General features: G+C 48.7%; 1 protein-coding gene and 1 non-coding gene across 6 annotated transcripts in view; both read left to right on the top strand.

The window, feature by feature from the left end:
- Nucleotides 1–23,827, top strand: part of AFF3 (AF4/FMR2 family member 3) — a 271,517-nt gene that overhangs the window by 167,821 nt on the left and 79,869 nt on the right. For all 5 annotated transcript variants that reach the window (XR_003753929.2, XM_039914931.1, XM_029048242.2 and 2 more), the window contains 2 exons: nt 1,749–1,785; nt 9,025–9,076. Coding sequence is in view for 4 of the 5 variants with exons in the window: in XM_039914931.1 (XP_039770865.1) it covers nt 1,749–1,785; nt 9,025–9,076 (89 nt within the window). In the remaining variant the exon portion in view is untranslated. The remainder of the gene's footprint in view (nt 1–1,748; nt 1,786–9,024; nt 9,077–23,827) is intronic.
- On the top strand, nt 10,864–10,923 carry MIR7416 (microRNA mir-7416). The gene has a single exon (NR_127400.1). It is a non-coding gene; the product is annotated as a microRNA mir-7416 (primary transcript).

Genomic DNA, 23,827 nt, shown 5'->3' with positions numbered 1-23,827 from the left:
TTCTAATCCCAGCCTCCAGCACTTAGCCTGCCCTGCGACTTTGGCCGTGTCTTACCTTCTCTGCACCTCAGTTTCCTCATCCATAAAATGGGAATTGAATATCTGCCTCAGTCCTCTTGAGATCGTGAGCCCCATGTAGGACAGTGGCGGGGTCTGATCTGATCCTAATCAGCAGTGTGGCCTAGTGGAAATCAGTCATATTTTTGAGTGCTTCCTTGTGCAGAGCACTGTGCTAAGCACTTGGGAGAGTACAACACAACATAATAGACAAATTCCTTGCCCAATGTGAGTTTACAATCTAGAGGAAAAAGCCCGGGCCTGGAAATCAGAGGACCTGAGTTCTGATCCTGGCTCTGCCGCTGATCCGCTGGATGACCTTGGGCAAGTCACTTAACTTCTCTGTGCCTCAGTTACTTCATCCGTAAAATGGGGATTAGGATTGGTAGCCCCACATGGGACATGGACTGTGTCCAACCTGATTAGCTTGTATCTATCCCAGAGCTTAGTACCGTGCCTGTCACATGGCAAGTGCTTAACAAATACTGTTAAAAAAACCCAAAACATTAGCTTCATTCTCTGTGGACTTCTAATTATGAAGGTGGCTTTAAAAATCCTCAAGGTGAGAAGCAGCAACCAGTCATGCTTTCAGACATTCCACCGGCCTGTCACATAATAAGCGCTTAACAAACGCTATTAAGAACAAAAATGAAAAAAATTTGGTTCATTATCCGTGGGCTTTTAAATACCAAAGTAGCTTTAAAAATCCTCAAGCGGAGAAGAAGCAACCGGCAATATTTTCAGATACTCCACTGGCCTGCCAAGCATCATGGAAACACCAATCACTTTGACTCCTCCTCCAAAAGGTGGTAGTCATCTGAGGGAAGCAGCCTGGTGTAGTGGAACCCAGAAGGTCATGGGTTCTAATCCTGGCTCTGCCACTTGTTTGCTATATGGGCTTGAACAAGTCATTTCACTTCTCTGTGCTTCAGTTCCTTCGTCTCTAAAATGGGGATTAAGACCGTGAGCCTCATGTAGGACAGGGACTGTGGCCAACCTGATCTGCTTATATCCATGTCAGTGCTTAGTACAGTGACTGGCAACATAGTAAGCGGTTACAGTACAATATGAGTCGGTAGATACGATCCCGGCCCTCAGGAACTTCCAGTCTACAAGGGAGATGGAGATTAAAATAAATTAGGGATGGGGAAGTAGTAAAGTTTAAGAATATTTAACTAAGTGCTGTGGGGCTGGGGTGAGGATCAAAGAGGACACTAAAGCGCTTAGAGCAGTGCTCAGGGCATAGTAGAGTGCTTGACGCATAGCGCTTTAACAGATACCATGATGATAATGATGATCCTGGATTCCATTGCACTTCTCTGCGCCTCAGTCCAACCCGATTTGCTTGTATCCACCCTAGCGCTTAAAACAGTGGGGCACTCAGAAAGTGTTTAGCAAATGTCACAATTATTATTATACTAAAGGATTTCTTGAGGGTTGCGGGAGAGGGCCAGTAGCAAGTAGGGAAATGGGGTCAGATGAAAGGCAATAAAAAGCAAAGGAGAATAGTGCCCGAAACCCCAGAGAGGCATTTCTTGAAAACGTTTGGTTTCGGGGTCAGTAGCAATCTGGCCATTATGGGCAACAACTGGATGGCAAACGACCAGTCCGAGAGCTTGTTTTCAAATCTCTTGTTGCTTTTGACAGAAATTATAACGCAAACATTAATCGATCCTCTTTTATTATTTCAGGACTCTCAGCATGTATCCACCGGACACCTTATTCAAAGTAAGAACTGTCTCTCTCTGCAACTGGACTTGATAGAGATGTGGTTGCCGCGTGTTGGTAGGCCAGAGGAGGAGGGCGGAGTGAGCCCCGGAGGAGACAAGGGAGGAGGGGGAAGAATCAGCGGGGCGAAGAGTCCATTGGGCCCAAGCCTTCAGCTCTTTGGTCAGTGCTATTTGGGGGCCGGGGTGGGGAGGGGAGATCCAGTCTCCTAGTCTGGCTTGCTTAGGGAAAGGAAGAGCTCTGAGGAGGAGTGGCCTCTGTTAAGCACTTACTGTGTGCCAAACGCTGCATTAAGCAGAGGGGTAGATAGAAGAGAATCAGGTTGAGCACGGTTCCTGTCCCACCCGAGACTCCGGTATTTTCTCCCAACGCATCATTTCAGGGCCGCAGATTGGGGCAGAGGGGTGGGAGAGATTCGCTTCGCTGCGTTCAGACCACTGATAAAATGACCAGAACGCCTGGGTTCAAAAAAGGGCAGACCTCCAGGGGTTTGGGTCAGTTGTTCCAAGGTTGAGCCTGGCAGACCGGTGGAGAGGGGAGAAGAGAAAAGGCGAGAAAGTGAGACTGGGTTGCCAGCTCAGTAAGGACAGGAATCGTTTCTGTTAAATCAGTCATCCTCTCCGTGTGCACTGCACACAGAAAGCAGCGTGGCACAGTGGATAAAGCACGGGCCTGGGAGTCAGAAGGTCATAGGTTCCTAATCCCGGCTCTGCCACGGGTCGGCTGTGTGACCTTGGGCCAGTCGCGTCACTTCTCTGGGCCTCAGTCACCTCATCTGGAAAATAGGGATTGAGACTGTGATCCCCATCTGGGGCAGGGAGTGTGTCCAACTCGATGTGTTTGTTTCCACCCCAGCGCTTAGTACAGTACCTTGCACATAGCGCATAACAGATACCATCATTATTAGGAAGTGCTCAAAAATTCCACTGATTGATTGAGAGACCAACATGCCTGTGGTTACGATCTTAAATGTAACACACACGCTCTGTTGTAGGCATGAAGTGTGTCTGTTTACTGTTGTATTGTACTCTCCCAAGCGCTTAGTACAGTGCTCTGCACAGAGAAAGCGCTCAGTAAATACGACTGAAGGAGTGAATGAAATAGGGTTGATGATGATGGTATTTGTTAAGCGCTTACTAGGTGCCAGGCTCTATACTGAGCACTGGGATGGATACAAGCAAATCGGGTGGGACCCAATCCTGTCCCACGTGGGGCTCACGGTCTCAATTCACATTTTACCAGTGAAGTAACTGAGGCCCAGAGAAGTGAAGTGACTTGCCCAGGGTCACCCAGCAGAAGGCGCAGCCACGCTCAGCCCCAAACCAAGCCGTTACAGTCCCTGTCCCTTCTGCCTCCCCGCTATGTTTTTTCCAGTCCTGCCCAATACTCAGGGGTGAGAAGCAGCAGGAGAGACCCAGGCAAGCTGACAGCCAGCTCCAGAACTGCCCCCTGCCCCTTCCTCCCCCTCGCCCCCCAAAACAAAACTCTTTTCCTGGCCCTCGGGCACCGAGCATGAACGGGATGAAGATGAAATGGGACAAATGATGAATTTCCCAAAGGAAAAGGGAGGTTTATGGGGAGAGCAAACCAACCGTGAGATTCCTAACCAAATTACGTCGAGCCCTCGGGGGTAGTTTCTAAGAAAAACAGCACCTCTCCGGGGAAGACTCACACCCCCTCCAAAAACAGGTAGACGGTAGGAAAACGGGGAAATCAAGTCCAGCCGGTCAGCATGCAGGCCCTGTTGTCGGAGGAAGAGTGGATTTTCCCTGGGAAGCAAAGCTTTTATTCCAGTTCTCCCCTGGCCCCACGGAGGGGGATTAGTGATGATCTAGGAATTAAAAATACATGACCGACTCTGCTCATGTCATTAAAACCCGCCAACAAAGCCTGCGTATCCTTGTTTGTTCCGTGACCCCCCCGGCCTACTGAGAGCACCGCTTGCCGATCACCAGTCACTCCGGGCCGGGTGATGTAGCTTTGAAAGTGAGCGGTCACCCTCCGGGTGTGGAGGGAAGAGCCCCCGGAGGGGATAGTGCTATGAGGGAGCGCAGAAAAAAGCCCTCAGCAGAGCAAGGGAAGCCGGCTGGTGAGAAGCCACACCACCCACGAGATCTCATAATCGCGTCTGGATTCGCCTAGGGCAGGGGCTCCGAGGACGAGGATTCTGTGGGGAACCGTGAATTCAGTCACAGGAAGAGGAGGCCAGAAGGAAGAGCGCAGTTGATCCGTGGGAGCTTCTCTCCCACTGACAATCTGCGGGCAACTGGCAACAGAAAATGAGAGGCTACCAGGGGGTGCTCATCGTTCTCCTGAATTGGATTTCTGCCACTTCAAAATCACCCTGGCCCGCTCCAACTCTGCACTTCCTTCTGCTCAGCCGACATTAGTCAGTCAGCCAGTCGCATTTATTGAGCGCTTACTTTGTGCAGAGCACAGTGCTTAGCGCTTGGGAGAGTGCACTATAACAATAAACAGACACATTCCCTGCCCACAATGAGATTACACATCTAGCGGGGGAGACAGACCTTAATATAAATCAATAAATGATAGATATGGGCATAAGTGCCGTGGGGCTGGAAAGGAGGGGGTGAATAAAAGGAGCAAGTCAGAAGGGCGTGGGAGAAGAGGAAAGGAAGGCTTAGTCAGGGAAGGCCTCTCGGAGGAGATGGGCCTTCAGTGAGGCTTTCATGGCGGGGAGGATAATTGTCGGATATGAAGAAGGAGGGTGTTCCAGGCCAGAGGCAGGACGTGGGCGAGAGGTCGGCGGCAAGATAGAAGAGACGGAGTTACAGTGAGCAGGTTGGCATTAGAGGAGCAAAGTGTGTGGGCTGGACTGTAGGAGGAGAGTAGCGAGGTGAGTTAGGAGCGGGCAAGGTGATTAAATGCTTTAACGCCATTTGTGAGGCGTTTCTGTTTGATGCGGAGGTCGATGGGCAAACGCTGGAAGTTCTCGGGGAGTGGGGAAACATGGCCTGAACGTTTTTGTAGAAAAACGAGAAACTTGTCAACTAGTGGGGCAAACAGGCAGACACAGATTATAGACATGCAGTGCCAACACAAGTTAGAGTTTAGTTAAAACCGATAGAAACACAAGTAGGCCGTTCCACAGATGAGTATAATAAATAATAATATAATGAATGATATTTATTGCTATTAATGTCTATCCCTCACCAGACTGTAAGCGCTCCGTGGACAAGGGAACGTCTACCAATTCTATTTTATTTTACTCTCCCAATCGCTTAGTACAGTGTTCTGCACCCAGTAAGCGCTCAGTAAATACATTGATGAGTGGTGGTGATGACTAAATTGAATGAAATGAGTAGATAGCCACAGGAAGGCTGAGGGCAAGGTGACGATGATGGATGTAGGTGTTAGGGACAGCTTCATGGAGGAGGAGGCTTTTTAGGAGGGCTGTGAAGGCAGGGAGGGTTGCGATGTGGCTGAGGCTCAGTGCTGCACACCCAGTAATTGTGGGAATCGTGGTATTTTTTTAAAGCCTTACTAGGTGCTAAGCACTGGAGTAGATTATTAAAGATAATCGGATCGGACAGAGTCTCTTGAACTGGGACTCACAGTCCAAAGGGGGAGGAAGAACAGGTATTGTATCCCTATTTTTCAGATAAAGGAAACTGAGGCACTGAGGAATGAAGTGGCGTGCCCAAAGTCACACAGTAGGCAAGTGGTAGACCTGGGTTAATAATAACAACAACAACTGTGGGATTTGTTAAGTGTTTACTATGTGCCAGACACTGTACTAAGCGCTAGGGTAGATGAAAGGTAATAGGGCGGGACACAGCCCCTGTCCCACGTGGAGCTCACCGTCTTAGTCCCCATTTTACAGATGAGGAAATGGAGGCACTGAGAAGTGCAGCGGCTTGCCCAAGGTCACACAGTAGGCACGTGGCAGAGCTGGGATTAACAATAATAATAATAATAATAATAATAATGATATTTGTTAAGCGCTTACTCTTTGTCAAGTGCCGTTCTAAGCGCTCAGGTAGATAGAAGATAATCAGCTTGGACATGGGCCCTGTCCCACATGGGGCTTGCAATCTTAATCTCCTTTTGACAGATGAGGTGACTGAGGCCCAGAGAAGTGAAGCGGCTTGCCCAAGGTCACACAGTAGGCACGAGGCAGAGCTGGGATTATTATTAATAATAATAATAATAATAATGATATTTGTTAAGCGCTTACTCTTTGTCAAGTGCCATTCTAAGCGCTCAGGTAGATAGAAGATAATCAGCTTGGACATGGTCCCTGTCCCACATGGGGCTTGCAGTCTTAATCTCCATTTGACAGATTAGGTGACTGAGGCCCAGAGAAGTGAAGCGACTTGCCCAAGGTCACACAGCAGGCAAGTGGCTGAGCTAGGATTTGAACCCATGTCCTCCTGACTTCCAAGTCCGTGCTCTCTCCGCTAGGCCATGATGCTTCCTGGGTCCCCTGTCTTCCAGGCCTGTGGTCTTTCCCTTAGGACACATTGCTCCCATCCTTCACTAACCCAAATCGGACCGACTAAGAGCCTCTGACGGAGAGGACTTTACACTTGTGGTGCCCAAATGTAGACAACACTAAGAAAGTAACTTATTCAGGAACACACTGGTGTGTGGCTGAGATCTGTTATATTATATTCTCCCAAGCGCTTAGTACAGTGCTCTGCACACAGTAAGTGCTCGATAAGTACGACTGACTGACTGACAGGAGGGATGGAGCAAGAGGTCAGAGGAATTGCGTCGGTATGTGGAAGCCGATGGTCAGGGTAGAGCGGGACAGTGCAGCAGAGAGAAGATGCACGGGCCTGGGAGTCTGAAGGACCTGGGTTCTAATCCCGACTCCGCGTCACGTCTGCTGTGGGACTTTGGGCAGGTCGCCTAAATTCTCTGGGCCTCAGTTACCTCATCTGTAAAATGGGGATAAGACGGTGAGCCTCATGTGGGACAGGGATTGCGTCCGACCCGATTCACCTGTATCCACCCCAGCGCTTCGAACGGGGCTTGGCACATAGTAAGTGCTTCACAATTGCTGTAATTATTATTCTAATTATTATTAATAAGGTGAAAGACAGAGATGGGGCAGGTGAGCAGTCAGACCTGCCTTTCCCTGTGATTTGGGGGAGCAGGAGAAGGAGGGGGCCCCTCCAAAGATGGGGGTGGGGGAAGAGAATGAAGAATCCTCCCTGCTGCTTCAACTCTAGAACAGGGACTGTGTCCAACCTGAGGGTATTTTATCTATCACAGTACTTAGACAGGGCTTACCAACTCTATTGTATTTTACTCTCTCAAGCTTTTAGTTCGATGCTCCTCACATAAATACCATTCATTCAATCATTTCATTCGATCATATTTATCGAGCACTTACCGTGTGCAGAGCACTGTACTAAGTGCTTGGAAAGTACAATACAGCAATACAGAAAGACAAACCCTTCCCACAAAGGGCTTACAGCCTAGAGGCTTTCAGTTAATCTACCGTTGATCGATTGGCGTACAGTAAGCATTTAACAATGCCACAATTCTTATTATTTTTATTGTTAGTCCCTTCGGAACCAACAGTGGGATATTTAGTCAGCGAAGCCCCAAACAGTTTACCTGAGGGCTTCACTCGACATCAGGCACAGCCGTGTCTGCGGTCAAGCAGGAGCCTGTCACGTCTAGTGGAAGAACAACTCCCGCTGTGGCATCCTTCCTCTCCTGCAAATTGGTCAGCTGGCTCTCTAATCAGGCGAGCAATCCAGAGTACGTCCTGAGTACTTACTCCGTGCCGAGCACCGGACACAGCTCGAAGGAGAGTACGGTAGGGTTGGTAGACACGATCCCTGCATTCAAGGAACTTACGGTTTAGCAGGGGAGACAGACACGGAAAAAAACTACAGGAAGAGGAAAGCAAAAGAGCGGAATGATGACAGTAGTGGTCATGGGTTCTAATCCCGGCTCTGCCACTTGTCTGCTGTGGGACCTTGGGCAAGTTGCTTCACTTCCCTGGGCTTCAGTTACCTCAGCTGTAAAATGGGGATTGAGACTGTGAGCTTCTTGTGGAACAGGGATTGGGTCCAACTGGATTTGTTTATTTCCATCCCAGCACTTAGTACCGTGCCTGGCGCGTAGAAAGCGCTTAACAATTACCATGATTATTATCATTATTATTTAAGCGCTTACTATGTGCCAATCACTGTACTAAATACTGAAGTAGCTACAAGATAATCAGGTCCCACATGGGGCTCCCATTCTAAGTAGGAGGGAGCTCCGATACTGAATCCCCATTTTGCTGATGAGGGAACAGAGGTGCAGAGAGGTGAAGTGACTTGCCCAAGGTCACACGGCGGATAAGTGGAGGAGTCGGGTTTAGAACCTGACTTCCGGGCCCGTGGTCTAATCACTCGGCCACACCGCTTCTCTAACGTACATAAATACCGTGAGGGACGGGAATAGGTAAGTCCCTAAATGCTTAGGGAGTGAGGGCACAGGTTGCAGAGTAGGGAGGTGAATAAAAAGGGGAAATGAGAAATTAATCAGGGAAGGCCTCTGGAGGAGAGGAGATTTGAGTAGGACTTTGAAGATAGGGAGAGTACCGACCGGTCTGCCGGAGGAGAAAGAAGGAGGGAGTTCCGAGAAGAAGGGAGGACATAATAATGATGGTATTTAAGCGCCAAGTGCCAAGCACTGTTCTAAGCGCTGGGGGGAGATACAAGGCTAGCAGGTTGTCCCAGGTGCTACTCACAGTCTTAATCCCCATTTTACAGGTGAGGTAACTGAGGCACAGAGAAGTTAAGCGACTTACCCAAGGTGACGGAGCAGACAAGTGGCGGAGGCGGAATTGGGACCCACGTAAACCGCCTCAGTGCCTGCCAATCTCAAGCAGAAAAAAAACACAAGGGACTACCATTTTGTGTACCCAGCGTGGCTGGGACTGTGAGTCCCGCATTGGCCTTCTCACCCACACACATGCTCGAAAGTGAACTGCACCATCGGAGGTAACTCCTTCCACTACCCAAGACAGCTTATGTATACCCTTGCCTTCTCCGAGCTCTCTGATTTTTCGTGAAGAGCGCTTCAGTACCCACTTAGCAGTTAGAGCTTAGGCAGTTCAGAGCAGAGAAAATAATTACTGGGCAGAGCCGGGGCTGGGTCAGTGAAGGCCATTTTTGAAAATTGATGATGGCTGAAAATGTATTTGCATCTGGAATCTTGAAGCACAACTATCATTCATGCGTTCTCCGCTCTTTCCTTTTTTTTCTTAAGAGAAATGCGACACCGAGCCAAAGAGTCAAGACCATGACACCTCGTGCTCATCGTAAGTCAGTTTCACGTTTCGATCACTGACGTCTATTTTCTTAACGTGTCTGTGACATAAGATAGTGGCTCTTCTTATTTCTCTAACCAAGGGGAAGCTTGTAGTTTCCCCTGTCATGTTTTAACCCTCGCCTTTAGAATCTTTTAGTGCCAACTCGTACTGGGGTGTTTAATGAGCTTTAGCATCATTAGAGTGATCATTTTAATCACAGAATGGTAATCATTTGAGCACTCACCGTGGGCAGAGCACTGCGCCGAGCACTTGGAAGAGGACAGTATCAAAGAGTGGGTCGACTTGCTCTTCTCATCTCTACTCCTCTACCCTGGCATAATGGGAATTTGGAGGGTTTGTGAGAGAAGAGGGTAACCTTATGAATCGTACTAGAGTTTGGCAACAAATCCTGCCTTCAGACTGAATGACTCCGTCACCCTCTCTAAGAGGAAGCATGTCAAACATTCTTTTGATGTACTGATGTAATTTTAAAAGCCTACAGTCTGCAACTTCACCCCTGAATTACTCGAGATCCAATTACGGTTATCTCTGGCCTCTCTCGATTTTGTTGATGTTTTCGAATTAACAAAAGCGGTACAGAAAGAGATGGGGGAAAGTCTTTGTAATACATCAGTGTTTCACCTTCCATCTAGTGCGGCAGCAGGGATTTTTTTTTTTTAACCATTTTTCCCTCAGTCTATAAAGGCTGATGGAATTGGAAATCAAAGAGAAAGATTCACAGACTTGACAAGTGAACTCAGCCTAGCTGGAATGGATCAGAAATAAGGAGGGATCCTATCCCATTTAGGGACCATAACGGTGATGTGAATTTTGGAGGTAACTCGTCTGTGATTTATGACCCATGGCTCTTATTATTTACATTTCAAAATGCCGTTTCGTCTACACTGTTCCGAGATGTTGCCGTTTGCCCCCTGATCAAGAGTAATCTAAAAAGCCAGAAGAAACCAGGGTGATAAAGGGCTGAAAGTTTCGATCTGGATATTTTTTAGAATTCCAGATTCTTTTCAGTGGTCCCAGAAATGGCTTTTATCAAACTGTGTAGATTTCAGTGCAGGGAGAGGGGGCGGTGATCATTTTTTGGAATTTTGGGCCGAAACTGTTCAAAAATAGTAATATCTTGGTGCTTTCTGCTCAGCTCATAGTGGGGAATGAGTGATGGGACATGATGGTCTAAAATGGTTTAAAAAATTACCGTTTTCTTAGAAAATCCGGCAATTCAGACCGACAGAAGAAGTGTTTTACTGCCATCTGGAGGAACTGTAGAGGGACTGGACGGGGGAAAAAAATGACATTTGGCCCGTCCTGACTAGCAGATATGCTATTACAGGGTTAGCTATTTGCAATTCTGTTTAACTGTCGACTAACTGCAAAAATGACATGGTTTGCACTTTACCACAAACCTGAAAGGTTAAACCACAAAATTGCAGAGTGATCCTGTTGGGGCTTTAGGGCTGAAAAAAGAACATTGGTCATGGTCTTTATTAAATGAACTGGGAGAAAAACAAAAAACAACAGCTCTCCAACCTTTGATGAACTTATTTTGAAATCACATTCGACATATTATCAGTTGATTTGGCTGTGCGCGCCGTTTAAGAGTGATCTTTGATTATACATTTCTAGGACGTGCATTTGCTGGAAAGCAAGTTCCCACATAAGTCTGGATCTTAACGTCCTACAGATGAAATGGAAAAAAACGATTTGGAAAGAATAAGTGCTCTGCTCTCGGAATACGTGTATAGCTTGGCGGCCCAAGGAATTTCTAACTCATCTGCCTTAGCCCTTAGTCCCAGAAGAGAGCCAAGAATTCGAGCAGCTCTATCTGGGATTGGGGATCTGGCCTGTGAGGAGAGCCCAGCTCCTCCTCGGGGGAGCTCAAGATAATAATATTAATAGGTATTTGTTAAGCTCTTATTAAATGCTAGGCAGTGTTCTAAGTGCTGGGGAGGATACAAGTAAATCGGGTCGAATACAGTGCTGCCATTCATTCAGTCATTCGTATTTATTGAGCGCTTACTGTGTGCAGAGTGTCTTACTAAGTGCTTGGGAGAGTTCAGTGTAACAACATCGGACACGTTTCCTGCCCACAACAGGCTTGCAGTCTAGAGGGGGAGACAGGCATTAATATAAATAAATAAATGACAGTTATGGACATAAGTGCTGTGGGGCTGGGAGGGGGCGATGAATAAGGGGAACAAATAAGCGCAAAACAGAAGGAAGGGGAGAAGAGGAAAGGAGGACTTAGTCATCTGGAAAATGGGGATTGAGAGTGTGAGCCCCACGTGAGGCAGGGATTGGGTCCAACCCGATTTGCTTGTATCCACCCCAGCGCTTAGTACAGTGGCTGGCACGTTGTAAGCGCTTAACAAATACCCTGATTGTTATTATTATTAATAGTGTGAGCTGAGGGCACAGGGCCAACACACACACAAACCGTGAGGTAGAGGCAAGACCGACTCGAATAGAAAGAAGGACGATCAAGGAAGAACTGCGAAGAAAGGAGAGATTGACTGCTTAATATATCCCTGAATGCTTTTACTATCTCCTTTCCCCAACCCGCCGGTATTGCTTCCAAGAGGCCCGTGTCTCGGAGAGTCTGGCTTTTGATCGTGAATGAAGCTAGTGTTTCGGGAGTGTGATGAAAGTTTTGAAAATAGCAAAAGACTGAAGTCTGGTATTTATCCCCGCACCGAGAAGCTGGCAGACCTGAAGAGCTGGCTCGCCGGCCCCATTCCACCTGTTTACCTCAGCCCTCCCTTGGAAAATGGCCTCCTTCCAATGGTGTCAGAGTTTATTTCAGCAAGCACTCCCAGTTCCACACAAGCATGGAGAACGTTCTCCTAACCAGCGCTTCCAAGATTCCTCTGCCCTGGTTTCCGTCCCCAGCCCGGCTCCTAAATAACCTCCTCAAACATTGATATGAAGAAAAGTAGTCAGACCACAGGTGGATGTGTACTCCCTTGGAGGCAGTCTGCGTGCGAGTGACCCCACGCTTGCTTCCGCCCCCTAAATTTTCCCCAGCTCACATTTCTTCTTTAACTGGGCTAAGAGTTTGGTTTTTTCTCACTCCGGTCAATAAAAAAATCTTTAGTGAGCACTTATTCTAGGCAGACTGCTCTATAAAGCAGTTGGGAGAATGCAGTAGAGTTAGTAGACATGATTCCTCAAAGGGCTTACAATAATAATTATGATGATTGTGGTATTTCTTAAGCACTTAAGATATGCCAGGAAGTGTCTTAAGCGTGGGGTGGATACAAGCAAGCCAGGTTGGACACAGTCACTGTCCCCGGGGCTCACATCTCAATCCCCCTATTACAAAGGAGGAGAACTGAGGCCCAGAGAAATGACTTGCCCAAGGTCCCACAGCAGACAAGTGGCTGAGCCGGGATTAGAACCCAGGTCCTTCTGACTCCCAGACCCTGTGCTCTATCAACTAGGCCAAGCTGCTTCTCGCGTCTAGTCAAGGAGCCTTGAAAGTGACTGGCAGAGACTTTTATTCAGATATTTCAGGATTGGCTGAAAGTTTTTGTTTGAGCCTGAGTAGTTGAAGCTATTTGGCCTTGTGGTGGAGTACACTAAGACTAATAATTGCATTTGTTAAGGGCTTACTGTGTGCCAAACACTGTACTAGTCAAGTGCTAGGGTAGATACAAGAGAATCAGGTCCAGTTAGTACCTGTTGGGGCTCACAGGATAATAAGAATAATGATAACAATAATGTGTATTAAGTGCACACTATTTGCTAAGCCTTGTACTAAGCACTGGGGTAGATACAAGATAATCAGGCCCCACATGGGGCTCCCAGTTTAAATAGGGAGAGCAGGTGCTCCCAGTTTAAATAGGGAGAGCAGGTGCTGGATCCCCATTTTACAGTTGAGGAAACTGAGGCTCAGAGAGGGTAAATAACCTGCCCGGGGTCACACAGCACACAAGTGGCCGAGCCAGGATTAGAACCCAGGTCCTCTGACCTCCAGGCCCGAGCTCTTTCCACTGGGCTACAGTGTGCAAGCTTCCTGCTGGCTTGGTTCTGATTGACAGCCAAAATCCAGGACTCCCGTGAATACCCGCTGCATGATTCCTGCTGTCCAAACTGTGGGGAATGTCTCCAAATAGGAAGAGGTGGCCTTGGCAGGAACTTCCACATCAGAGCCAGGATCGGAGAACCACTATCTGATGTCGGTTCAGCAAAAGTCTACAACTAAGGGGTAGGTGTAATAATAATAATAGTGGTGTTTGTTAAGCACCTATTATGTGCCAGGCACTGTACTGAGTGCTGGGATAGATACAAGACACAGTCCCTGTCCCACATAGGGCTCTCACTGTCAGTCCCCATTTTTGCAGATGAGGTAACTGAGGCACAGAGAAGTGAAGTGACTTACCCAAGGTCACACAACAGACAAGCGGCGGAGCCGGGATTAGAACCCAGGGCTGTGGGTCGGTGGTACGAGGTCGTCGTCGGAGCCCCTCTTCCGACCCGGTGTGCTAAACTTTGCCCGGCCTATTCCAAGGAGATTGGCCAAGCCTGCTTCTTAGTTCATACTTTTGGCATTTGTGATATCCATAACTTGCTAAACACCGCAGTAAATCATTTCACATTGAGCCGTTGGCTTGCAGGGAGGCTTCCTCCCCGACCAGAGCCAAATCTGGTATGTGACTTTGACGGCCGACTGAGATTGAGTTTGAAAGATGGACGAGCCCATCATTCTGGCACTTTATCTGGTGAAGGTTCGTGACACCGAGAAATGCATTGTGCTTTCAGACATGGTTGTCCAGCTTCACCTCATGCCCTCAGTCGTGTGAGAGAATCTCCCACCTTGACGATCACACACATGAACACGATCTAGACGATCTGCGGGATCCTGTCCTAACCTAAGGCCAGCTCTCCACCTCCCTGAATTTCTCTTTCTTTTGGATTAGGGGAGAAGCCATCTTGTCGCTCATTTGATCTAAGAATAGAACCGTATGGATCGCGTGGCCTAGGGGAAAGAGCACGGCCCTGGGAGGCAGAGGACGTGGGTTCTAATTCTTGTCAGCGGAATTTCCCAGTTGTTTTACCTTGGGCAGGCCGTTCAACTTCTCTGTGCCTCAGTTTCCTCATCTGTAAAATGGGGGTTGGTTACGTGTTCGCCCTCCCCCTTCATCTTTGAGCCCCGGTTGGGACAGGGATGGTGTCTGGTCTAATTATCAGAGCTTAGTACAGTGCTTGGCACATAATAAGCACTTAACAAATACCACCATCACTATCATTATTAATTAGCGTAAGGCAGATTCATTCACTTCTTTCATTCAGTCATATTTATTGAGTTCTTGCTGTGTGTAGAGCAGTGTACTAAGCGCTTGGGAGAGTACAGAACAACAAGAAACAGACACGTTCCCTGCCCACAATGAGCTTACAGTCTAGAGAGAATGAGAGAATAGTGTAAGGTTGAAGTGGTTGGTCACTGAATACAACTGGTCTTAGAGAATTCATTGTCAGTCATATTTATTAAGCGCTTACTGTGTGCAAAGCACTGTACTAAGCACTAGGGAGAATACAGTATAACAACTGACAGACCTATACCTGCCCACAATGAGTTCACCGTCTAGAGAACAAAATCCTTCCTTTCCACACTTCCTCTTACTCCATTCGTCAATGTCCTCTCTACCCAACATCACATAAATCCAGTTCTTGCCCGAATAGGTTGAGTTTGAGATTCTTTTTAAAAATAGGATCCTTTGTTTTAGCTTGTCCTTAATCCTCTGATTAAGTGAACATCAAAGCCTCACAGAATCAGTCCATCAGTGGTATTAATTGAGCACATATTGTGTGCCGAGCACTGAACTAGGCCTTTGGGAGAGTATAGTAGAGTTGGTAGACGTAATCCATGCCTTCCGAGGATTTACAGTCTAATTTACAGGCAAGAAAAGAACGGCTCTCTTCCAGCAAAAGCTTCGAAAAGAACAGTGCGATTCACTTTGATGGGAAGCAGTGTGCCCCAGTGGGAAGAGCCCGGCCTTGGGAGTCGGAAGGTTCTGGGTTCTAATCCCAGTTCCACCACTTAATAATAATGCTGGTATTTGTTAAGCGCTTACTATGTGCAGAGCACTGTTCTAAGCGCTGAGGTAGATACAGGGTAATCAAATTGTCCCACGTGAGGCTCACAGTTAATCCCCGTTTTACAGATGAGGGAATTTAGGCCCAGAGAAGTTAAGTGATTTGCCCACAGTCACACAGCTGACAAGTGGCGGAGCTGGGATTCGAACCCATGCCCTCTGACTCCCAAGCTCGGGCTCTTTCCACTGAGCCACGCTGCTTCCCAGTTGTCTGTTGTGTGTCCCTTCACTTCTCTGGGCCTCAGTTAGCTCGTCCGGAAAATGGGGATTAAGACGGTGAGCCCCACGTGGGACAACCCAATTACCTGGTAATTAAGTTTGATGGGAAGCAGCGTGGCATAGTGGAAAGAGCCCGGGCTTGGGAGTCAGGAGACATGGGTTCTAATCCCAGCTCCGCCACTTGACTGCTGTGTGACGTTCGGGCAAGCCACTTCACTTGCCTGGGCCTCAGTTACCTCATCTGTAAAATTCATTCAATCGTATTTATTGAGCGCTTACTGTGTGCAGAGCCCTGTACTAAGCGCTTGGAAAGTACAGTGTGATAACAGATAGAGACAATCCCTACCCAACAGCGGGCTCACAGGGGATGAAGACTGTGAGCCCCATGCAGGACAGGTACTGTTATTCACCCCAGTGCTTAGTACAGTGCCTGGCCCATAGTAAGCACTTGACAAATGCCTTAATTATTATTATTATTATATCACCCCTATGCTCCTGCAGTATCCAAAATTCACAGAAATGAAGTAGTACTCAGTCAAAACCCTTAATAACGACTTTGTTTTTCCGATAAAAATGTCCAGCGCCTACCAGCATGTTTCCGAATGTCCAGGAGGTTGACGATTCTCCAATAGCTCTATCCGTAATTTATTTATTTATAGTAATGTCTGACTCCCCCTCTAGACCGTCCTGGTGATTGGACCGCCTTGGAAAGCCATGTCGCAAGTTGAACCGGTCGGGAAAGTGATAAATCGAAAGGCAGGCTGTTACGTGATTTCTGGGGCTGGGCTAAGATTCCTCGTTGCCCGGGTGACAGATCTGGGGAAGACTCTTCTCGGAGCGAATGCCGGGTGAAATCTGAAACCCCAAACTGGCCAGCCGAGATCTGGCAGCGATGTTGTTTTGGGCACAGTCAGACGGTGATGTACTGGAGAGAACTATTTAATGCAACTCGTTTGCCAGAAATTCTACCCTAAAGCAAAGCCCAGATGAAATGGAAGAAAGAAAAAAGGACCCTAATAGACTGTTTGGAAAAGAATGCAAATCCAGAAATGCCAATTTTGGTTCTTCTGAACGATGCTTGTTCGACACTTCTCTTTCCCCATGAGTTAGTTCTTTCCTCCCTCCCGGCTTGCTTCTCAAGCGCCGCACAACACAGCGCTATGGATCGAGCAGGGCTGAAATTTGAATCGATCGTTTTTATAGGGTGATCGAGGAGAGAGGGAGGGAGGAGGAAGAAGGAAGGAATGAGAGGAAGAAAGAGTCATAGAGACGGGGGTGGGGGGGTGGGGGGGAAGGAGACACAGAGGGAGAGAGATACAGAATTCTGGGAACTGGCCAAGAAAAACAACTAACATTTTGCAAGGAAGAAAAGCTGAGGTCATAAGATGGAAAAAGTCTGTTTTATAGGCTTTTTAGCCTGAAAGCGAGTTTGTGTGTGTGTGTGCGTGCGTGTGTCTGTGTGTGTTTTAAATTCAGGAATGCCATTAAGATCTGAACACCAAGACTTTTCCAGGAATGGAAAGATTTGGGAATTTGAAGAGTCTTCGCTTTCATCGGGGTTGGAACACCAAGATTGTTTTTTAATCACAAAGAAGCATTTTCAGTGACCTCCTCAATAGCTTCCACACCAGAGCAAGATAAACATCTTCACGTTGGTTACCAAGAATCACTTTCGGCTTCATGGATGATTTTCCGTTTGTTTGCTTGCTCTCCCCTGACACACCGAGAGATATGGAATACCTGAAAGAGAGATGAACTTTCCACCAGTTAAAGAGCCGAAAGATCTGCCAGGAATAGCGAGGGTGGATTTTTTTTTCTTTTAACTTTAAAAACATTTAGCTGACAGCTTCAAGACAGAGTAATTTTTTTTTTCAATCTCTAACCAGACTCGGGACTTTAAGCAAGCCTCTTGCCTTAATCCCCGGACTTGGATTATCCCACCGTAGTGCCGGCAGTGGTTTTTGAACCGGAGAGAGAGGTGCGGGTGGTGAGGGGAGAGGCCTTATGGATCTGATAGGATGTTATTACAAGCAAGTTTGCTAGTCTCTGACTTGCTAAGCCTCGTCTGGAGCCTGACATCTTCAGGGTAAGAGCATTTTCGTATTCCTATTACCCTTCCCGGGTTTCAGCAGTCAGGCGGATGCATCTCTAGGTTTAAGGGTCCGGCGGCTTCGTAGGACCATGGTAACTGTGGTGTTCGTTAAGTGCTCACTACGTCCCAGCCCCCGTACTGAGCGCCGCGGTGGATACAAGGAAAACGGGTTGAGCACGGTCCCTGTCCCACGTGGGGCTCAGGGTCTCAGTCCCCATTTTCCAGATGAGGTAACTGAGGCACAGAGGAGTGAAGTGACTTGCCCAAGGTCACACAGCACTTCCACCAAGGGAGGGTGAACTGACAGGTTTGGTCCGCGCCGGTAAGCGGAAAGAGGCGGCGGGGGATGACTCTCGGAAGCTCCTGAGGGCAGGGGTGGCCAGGTCCTAGTTCTGCCTGAAGGGAAAGTGTTCTTTTCTTGGAGATATCGGATGGGTCCTGTATATAGTCCAGATCGGACAACGAGGTGCCCGAATTATTCCATCGTTGCGGTGCTCTTTAGAGGGATCAGCCTAATGGTGCGTCGAAGGAGAGCCCTGAGCCGGGAATCAGGACACCCGAGTTCTAATCCTGGCCCGGCTACTTGCCTCCTGTGTGACCTTGGGCAAATCACATCATTTCTCTGTGCCTCAGTTTCCTCATTTGTAAATTGGAGGGTCAATACCTGTTAGAGGCCTCCCCGTAAGACCGTGAACCCTCACATTTGGGGCACTGCAACTGTGACCGGTCTGGTTAGCCTATATCTACCCCAGAGCCTAATACAGTGCTGGGTGCATAGTGAGCGATTAACAAGTACCTCAATTCCTTTTTTGCTATTTTGTTAAGCACTTACTATGTGCTACGCACTGTTCTAGGAGCTAAGGTAGATACAAGCTAATCAGGGTGGACACAGTCCGTGTCCCACATGGGTCTCAGTCTCCGTCGAGGTTACTGAGGCACAGAGAAGTTAAGCGACTTGCCCAAGGTCACACGGCAAGCAAGCGGCCGAGCCAGAATTAGAACCCAGGTCCTTCTGACTCGCAGGGCCATGCTCTTTCCACTAGGCCGCTAAATATTATAGGCTTTCTCTATTAAAGCGAATCAAATCGGCCGGATGGACTTCCTCTTTTGTAAGGTGAATTAAAAAGCTGTGGATACTCATTCGACGGTGCTGACCTCTGTCTTGTAGAGCATCTCCCCGTTCCTCTTTTCCTCTTTGTCTTCTTTGTCATTTGGAGCTTGTTTTAGGCAAAAACACTTTCGTGTATACAGGTTTTCGGACTTTTACGTCACTCCTTTCAACCAGAACCCCAGCTTCGAAACTTCGAAAGTCAGTCCTTTCCCGGAACCCCAGTGGCCCGCGTTGCACTGTGGCACACGTTCTCCGAGATCCAGGGAAACCAACGATTCCGAGCATTGAATTGTCCTGTTCAGTGTAGTCCTGGGGCCGTCTCTGGAAACCGCTGGTTTCCTGCTAGCGCCCCATCTCCCTCCTCCCCTTCCTATCCAGACTTCCCGAGAAGCTTGCGTACGCCCACTTCCTCTCCTTCCACTCCCTTCCTGACCTACGACCCAACTTGGGCCTCCTTCAGTGACACCGTTCTGCCCAAGGTCACCAACCACCTCCTTCACGTCAAATCCGGCAGACTCCATCCTCACTCTGCTAATCTCCCTCGACCCCTCAGCCTCCTTCGACACAGCGGACAACTCCCTGCCCCCGGGAACGCTATCGAACCTTGGTTCCTCAGACACGGACCTCTCCTTGTTCTCCTCTGACGTGTCTGGTTGACCCTTCTCAGTCTTTCCTTTTTTTAATGATATGTGTTAAGGGCTTACTATCAAACCCTGTACTAAGCGCCGGGGTAGGTACAAGATGCTCTGGTTGGCCACAGTCTCTGACCCAAGGGGGTTAGTGATAATGTTAGTTAGTTAATAATGATATGGTATTTGTTAAGTACTTACTATGTGCCAGGCACTGTACTAGGCCAGGCACACTGTACCAGGCCAGGCACACTGAGAAGCAGCGTGGCTCAGTGGAAAGAGCATGGGCTTTGGAGTCAGAGGTCATGAGTTCGAATCCCAGCTCTGCCACTTGTCAGCTGTGTGACCGTGGGCAAGTCACTTAACTTCTCTGTGCCTCAGTTACCTCATCTGTAAAATGGGGATTAAGACTGTGAGCCCCACGTGGGACATCCTGATTCCCCTGTGTCTACCCCAGCGCTTAGAACAGTGCTCGGCACATAGTAAGCGCTTAACAAATACCAACATTATTATTATTATTACTAAGCACTGGGGTGAGTACGAGCAAATCGGGTTGGACACAGTCCCCGTCCCACATGGGGCTCACGGCCTCAATCCCCATTTTCCAGTTGAGGTAACTGAGGCACAGAGAAGTGAAGTGGCTTGCCCAAGATCACACAGCGGACACGTGGCGGAGCCGGGATTAGAAGCCACAACGTTCCGACTCCCAGGTCCCGTGGTGTATCCACCATGCCACTTCTCGAGTCTAGGTGGGTGGGAGGGTGCTTTCGTCTCCATTTTAGAGATGAGGAAACGGAGGCCTAGAGAAGTTAAGTGACTTGTCCAAGGTCTCACAGTAAAGAAGCGGTAGAGCCTGGATTAAAACCCAAGTCCTCTGAGCCTCGGGACCATGCTCTTTCCACTAGACCGTGCTGCTTCTTTTTGCCAGCTGCTGCTTTGATGCCCACCCCCTAACTGTGGGGATCCCTCAGGGCTCAGTTCTGGTGATGGATGGATGGTTAGGTGGGTAGGTAGACAGACAGACAGATCTGCAGCAAGGCGTAATGGCTAGAGCACGGGCCTGGGAGTCAGAAGGTCATGGGTTCTAATCCCAGCTCTGCCACTTGTCCGCGTGTGACCTCGTGCAAGTCACTTGGCTTCTCTGGGCCTCAGTTACCTCGTCTGGAAGATGGGGATTGAGACTGTGAGCCCCGCATGGGGCAGTGATTGTTTCCAAATCGATTTGCTTGTGTCCACCCTGGCACGTAATAAGCGCTTAACAAATGCCATCGTTATTATTATCTGCAGTCGCACCCACAGTCTAGAGGAGGAGACAGACGTTAATATAAATCAGTCAGTTACCGATAGGTAAATGAGTGCTGTGGGGCTGAGGGTGGAGTGAAGATGAAGTGAGTAAAGGGTACGAACACAAGTGCGTAGGTACACACAGAAGGGAGGGGAAGTAAGGGAAATCGGGGCTTCGTCGGTGAAGGCCTCTTGGAGGAGATGGGATTTTAATAAGGCTTTGAAAGTGGGGAGAGTAATGGTCTGTCAGATTTGAGGAGGGAGGACATTGCAGGCCAAGGCAGGATGAAGGCGAGAGAGACGAGAGGGAGGGACAGCGAGAAGGTTTAGCGCTAGAGGAGGAAATGTATTAGAGAGGAAGGTTAGCATTAGAGAGGAAATGTATTCTAACACCTGTATCCGGGTCTCCCGTTGTATAGAAGCGGTGAGGCTCCGTGGAAAGAGCCCGGGCCTGGGAGTCAGAGGACCCGGATTCTAGTCCCAGCTCCGCCGTTTGGCTGCTGGGTGACCTTGGCCAAGTCACTTCCCTTCTCTGGGCCTCAGTTCCCTTTTCCGCGAAACGGGGGGTTCGATACCCGTTCTCCTTCCTACTCAGAGTGTGAGCCCCAAGCGGGACCTAAGTATCCCCTATTGACCCCCAAGCTTAGTACGGTGCTTAGCACATAGTAAGCCTTAAGAAGTGCCACAGTTATTATCATTATCCTCCGTCGTGGCTTCGTAGAATAGCCCGGACAGGCCCGAGCTCGTTTCGCCATCCTGCTCTATCCCCTTGGCCACCGGAACCAGATTAGCAAGGACACCAGGGGCTCTGACCAGCCAGCCGTGGCATCAGACGGCGGAAGTCTCAGAATCATAGTGCACTTTTCAGGGCGGCCAAATCGACGAAGCAGTTTCCCCAGGCCAGGTGGTCTTACTAAATGTAAAGGAAATCACATTTTCCATTCCTACCGAAGCATGAACCCTCTTCTTTCTTGCCAAGCCTCCCCTCGGCCAGGTAGGTGACGGAGCCAGAAAGAAGCAGAGTCCCAGCTGAAAGCGTAAGTGAATTCACAGCCCGCGGAAAAGCACCTGCCTGTACCTCAGAGCAGGTGGGGAAATGATCAAAGGTTTGGGGAGTGAGAAAGCTCTCTGGCCTCCCCGCCACCTGGCACGTCTCGGATCTCATCGTTGTTCTCGAGGAGTTCTGCCTTGCAGTTTAGTGGCTGGACCCTGGGCCTGGGAGTCAGGAGGACCCGGGTTCTAATTCTGGCTCCGCTGTGTGTCTGCTGTGTCTGCTGTGTGACCTTGGGCGAGTAACTTCACTTCTCTGGGACTCAGTTACCTCGTCTGAAAATCGGAGATTAGGATTGTGAGCCCATTGCAGAACAGGAACTGGATCCGACCTGATTAAGTTGTATCTAACCGGCGCTAAGTACTGTGCTTGGCACATAGTAAAAGCTTAATAGCTTACTACCTTTATAATTATTGTTATTATTAAGAACCAGGAAAAAAATCTTCCGTGAGGGATGGCTGACCGGGGCTTGTAGAAAGGCAGCGTGGCTTAGAGGAAAGAGCAAAGGACTGGTTCCGCCGTGATCCTGCTGTGTGTCACTTAACCTCCATCTCTTCACCTGTCAGATGGAAATGAAATACCGGGTTTCCCTCCCTCATAGACCGGAAGGATTGTGTGGGACCGGAATTGTGTCCAATCTGTCTTGTGTAACATTTAGCACAGAGCTTGGCCCAGAGCGGGTGCTTAATAAGTACTCCCAGTCGAGGTAGTTCTTGAGTTTGGAGGGGAGCCTTTGGAAGAGGACGAGACTCTGCTCGGGATTATCCATGCGAGGGAGAATGCTTTTCCCACTCCCCTGCCGCAGGCCTCCAAGAGGCCTTTCCTGACCAAGCCGTCTTTTCCCCTTCTCCCACTCCCTTCTACATCCCCCCTGACGTGCCCCCTTTATTCATCCCCCTCCCAACCCTACAGCACACTCATGGTTATCTGTCATTTATTTCTATTCATGTCTGTCTCCCCCTCTAGACTGTAAGCTCACTGTGGGCAGGGAATGTGTCCGTTTATTGTCCTGTTGTACTCTCCCAAGCGCTTAGGACAGTGCTCTGCACATAGGAAGGGCTCAATAAATACAACTGACTGACTGACCGAGGAGGGGGGTTGATTTCTCACACTCGATCCCCCATCCAGTGGCGTTTCAGGGGCACCGGTGGTCCACGGTGCCCGACAGACATTCCCAGTTGGCAGGGGAAAGAGGAATTCTGGGAACGCTGAGGGTGGGAGTCACGAATCGACATTCCCATTTCCCCCCTGAATACCAGCCAGTTTTTCCTCATGCAGACCTAAGACGAGCAGAGCTCAGAGCTAAGACCGGCACAAGAACGAACAAAATGCACAAACTTTCCCATTTGCCAAACACATTGACATTTTGATGGGATCCGTTTTTGTATATACGTAGGTGTTTTTATGGCGCGTTTTCCTACTGAAATGTAAATATTTTGACCAAAAGGAAAAATGAAGTGAAAACAGCCTGTTCCGTGCAGTGACATGTAAAATAAATTTTGTCATACTTGAATAATATGCGGGCACAGGGAAGGAGCAGCGTGGCCTGGTGGAAAGAGCATGGACGTGGAATTCAGAGGACTTGCGTTCTAAACCCAGTTCTGCTACGTGCCTGCTGTGTGACCTCGGTCGAGTCACTCGATTTCACTGAGCCTCATCTACAGCCTCTTCCCTCCTACTTAAACTGTGAGCCCCAAGTCGGGTTGGAACTGTGTCCAACCCGATTACCTTGTATCTACCTTGGTTCTTGGTACGGTGCTTTGCACATAAAGGCAATTGATAAATACCATAATAATAATAATAATAATAATGGTATTTGTTCAGTGCTTACTAATTGCCAAGCGCTGTTGTAAGTCCTGGGGTAGATACAAGGTCATCAGCTTGTCCCATGTGGAGCTCACGCTCTCAATCCCCATTTTACAGCTGAGGCACAGAGAAGTGAAGCGGCATGCCCGAGGTCACACAGCAGACGAGTAACCGAGCCGGGATTAGAACCCATGTCCTCCGGCTCCCGAGCCCGGGCTCTTGTCACTAAGCCGCGCTGCTTCTCATTGTCATCATTATCATCGGTCAGGGATGAACTGCCGAGACAGCAGATCTGGCAGTTCCGGGCCCATTGGCAATCCTCAGAAAAAAACCTAAAAGGTGTTTCAAATTCAACGTTCCCCATCTCAGGGACCTAGAGGATTGGTTCCTCCCCACCTTCAGCAGCCCTTGGGTCTTCTTCCCTTTCCGGAAATGTTCCGCGCTGCTTCCTGGGAGGC

This window comes from Ornithorhynchus anatinus, chromosome 20, assembly GCF_004115215.2.
Source record: "Ornithorhynchus anatinus isolate Pmale09 chromosome 20, mOrnAna1.pri.v4, whole genome shotgun sequence".
NCBI lineage: Eukaryota > Metazoa > Chordata > Mammalia > Monotremata > Ornithorhynchidae > Ornithorhynchus > Ornithorhynchus anatinus.
This window is presented reverse-complemented; position numbering and strand designations above follow the sequence as displayed.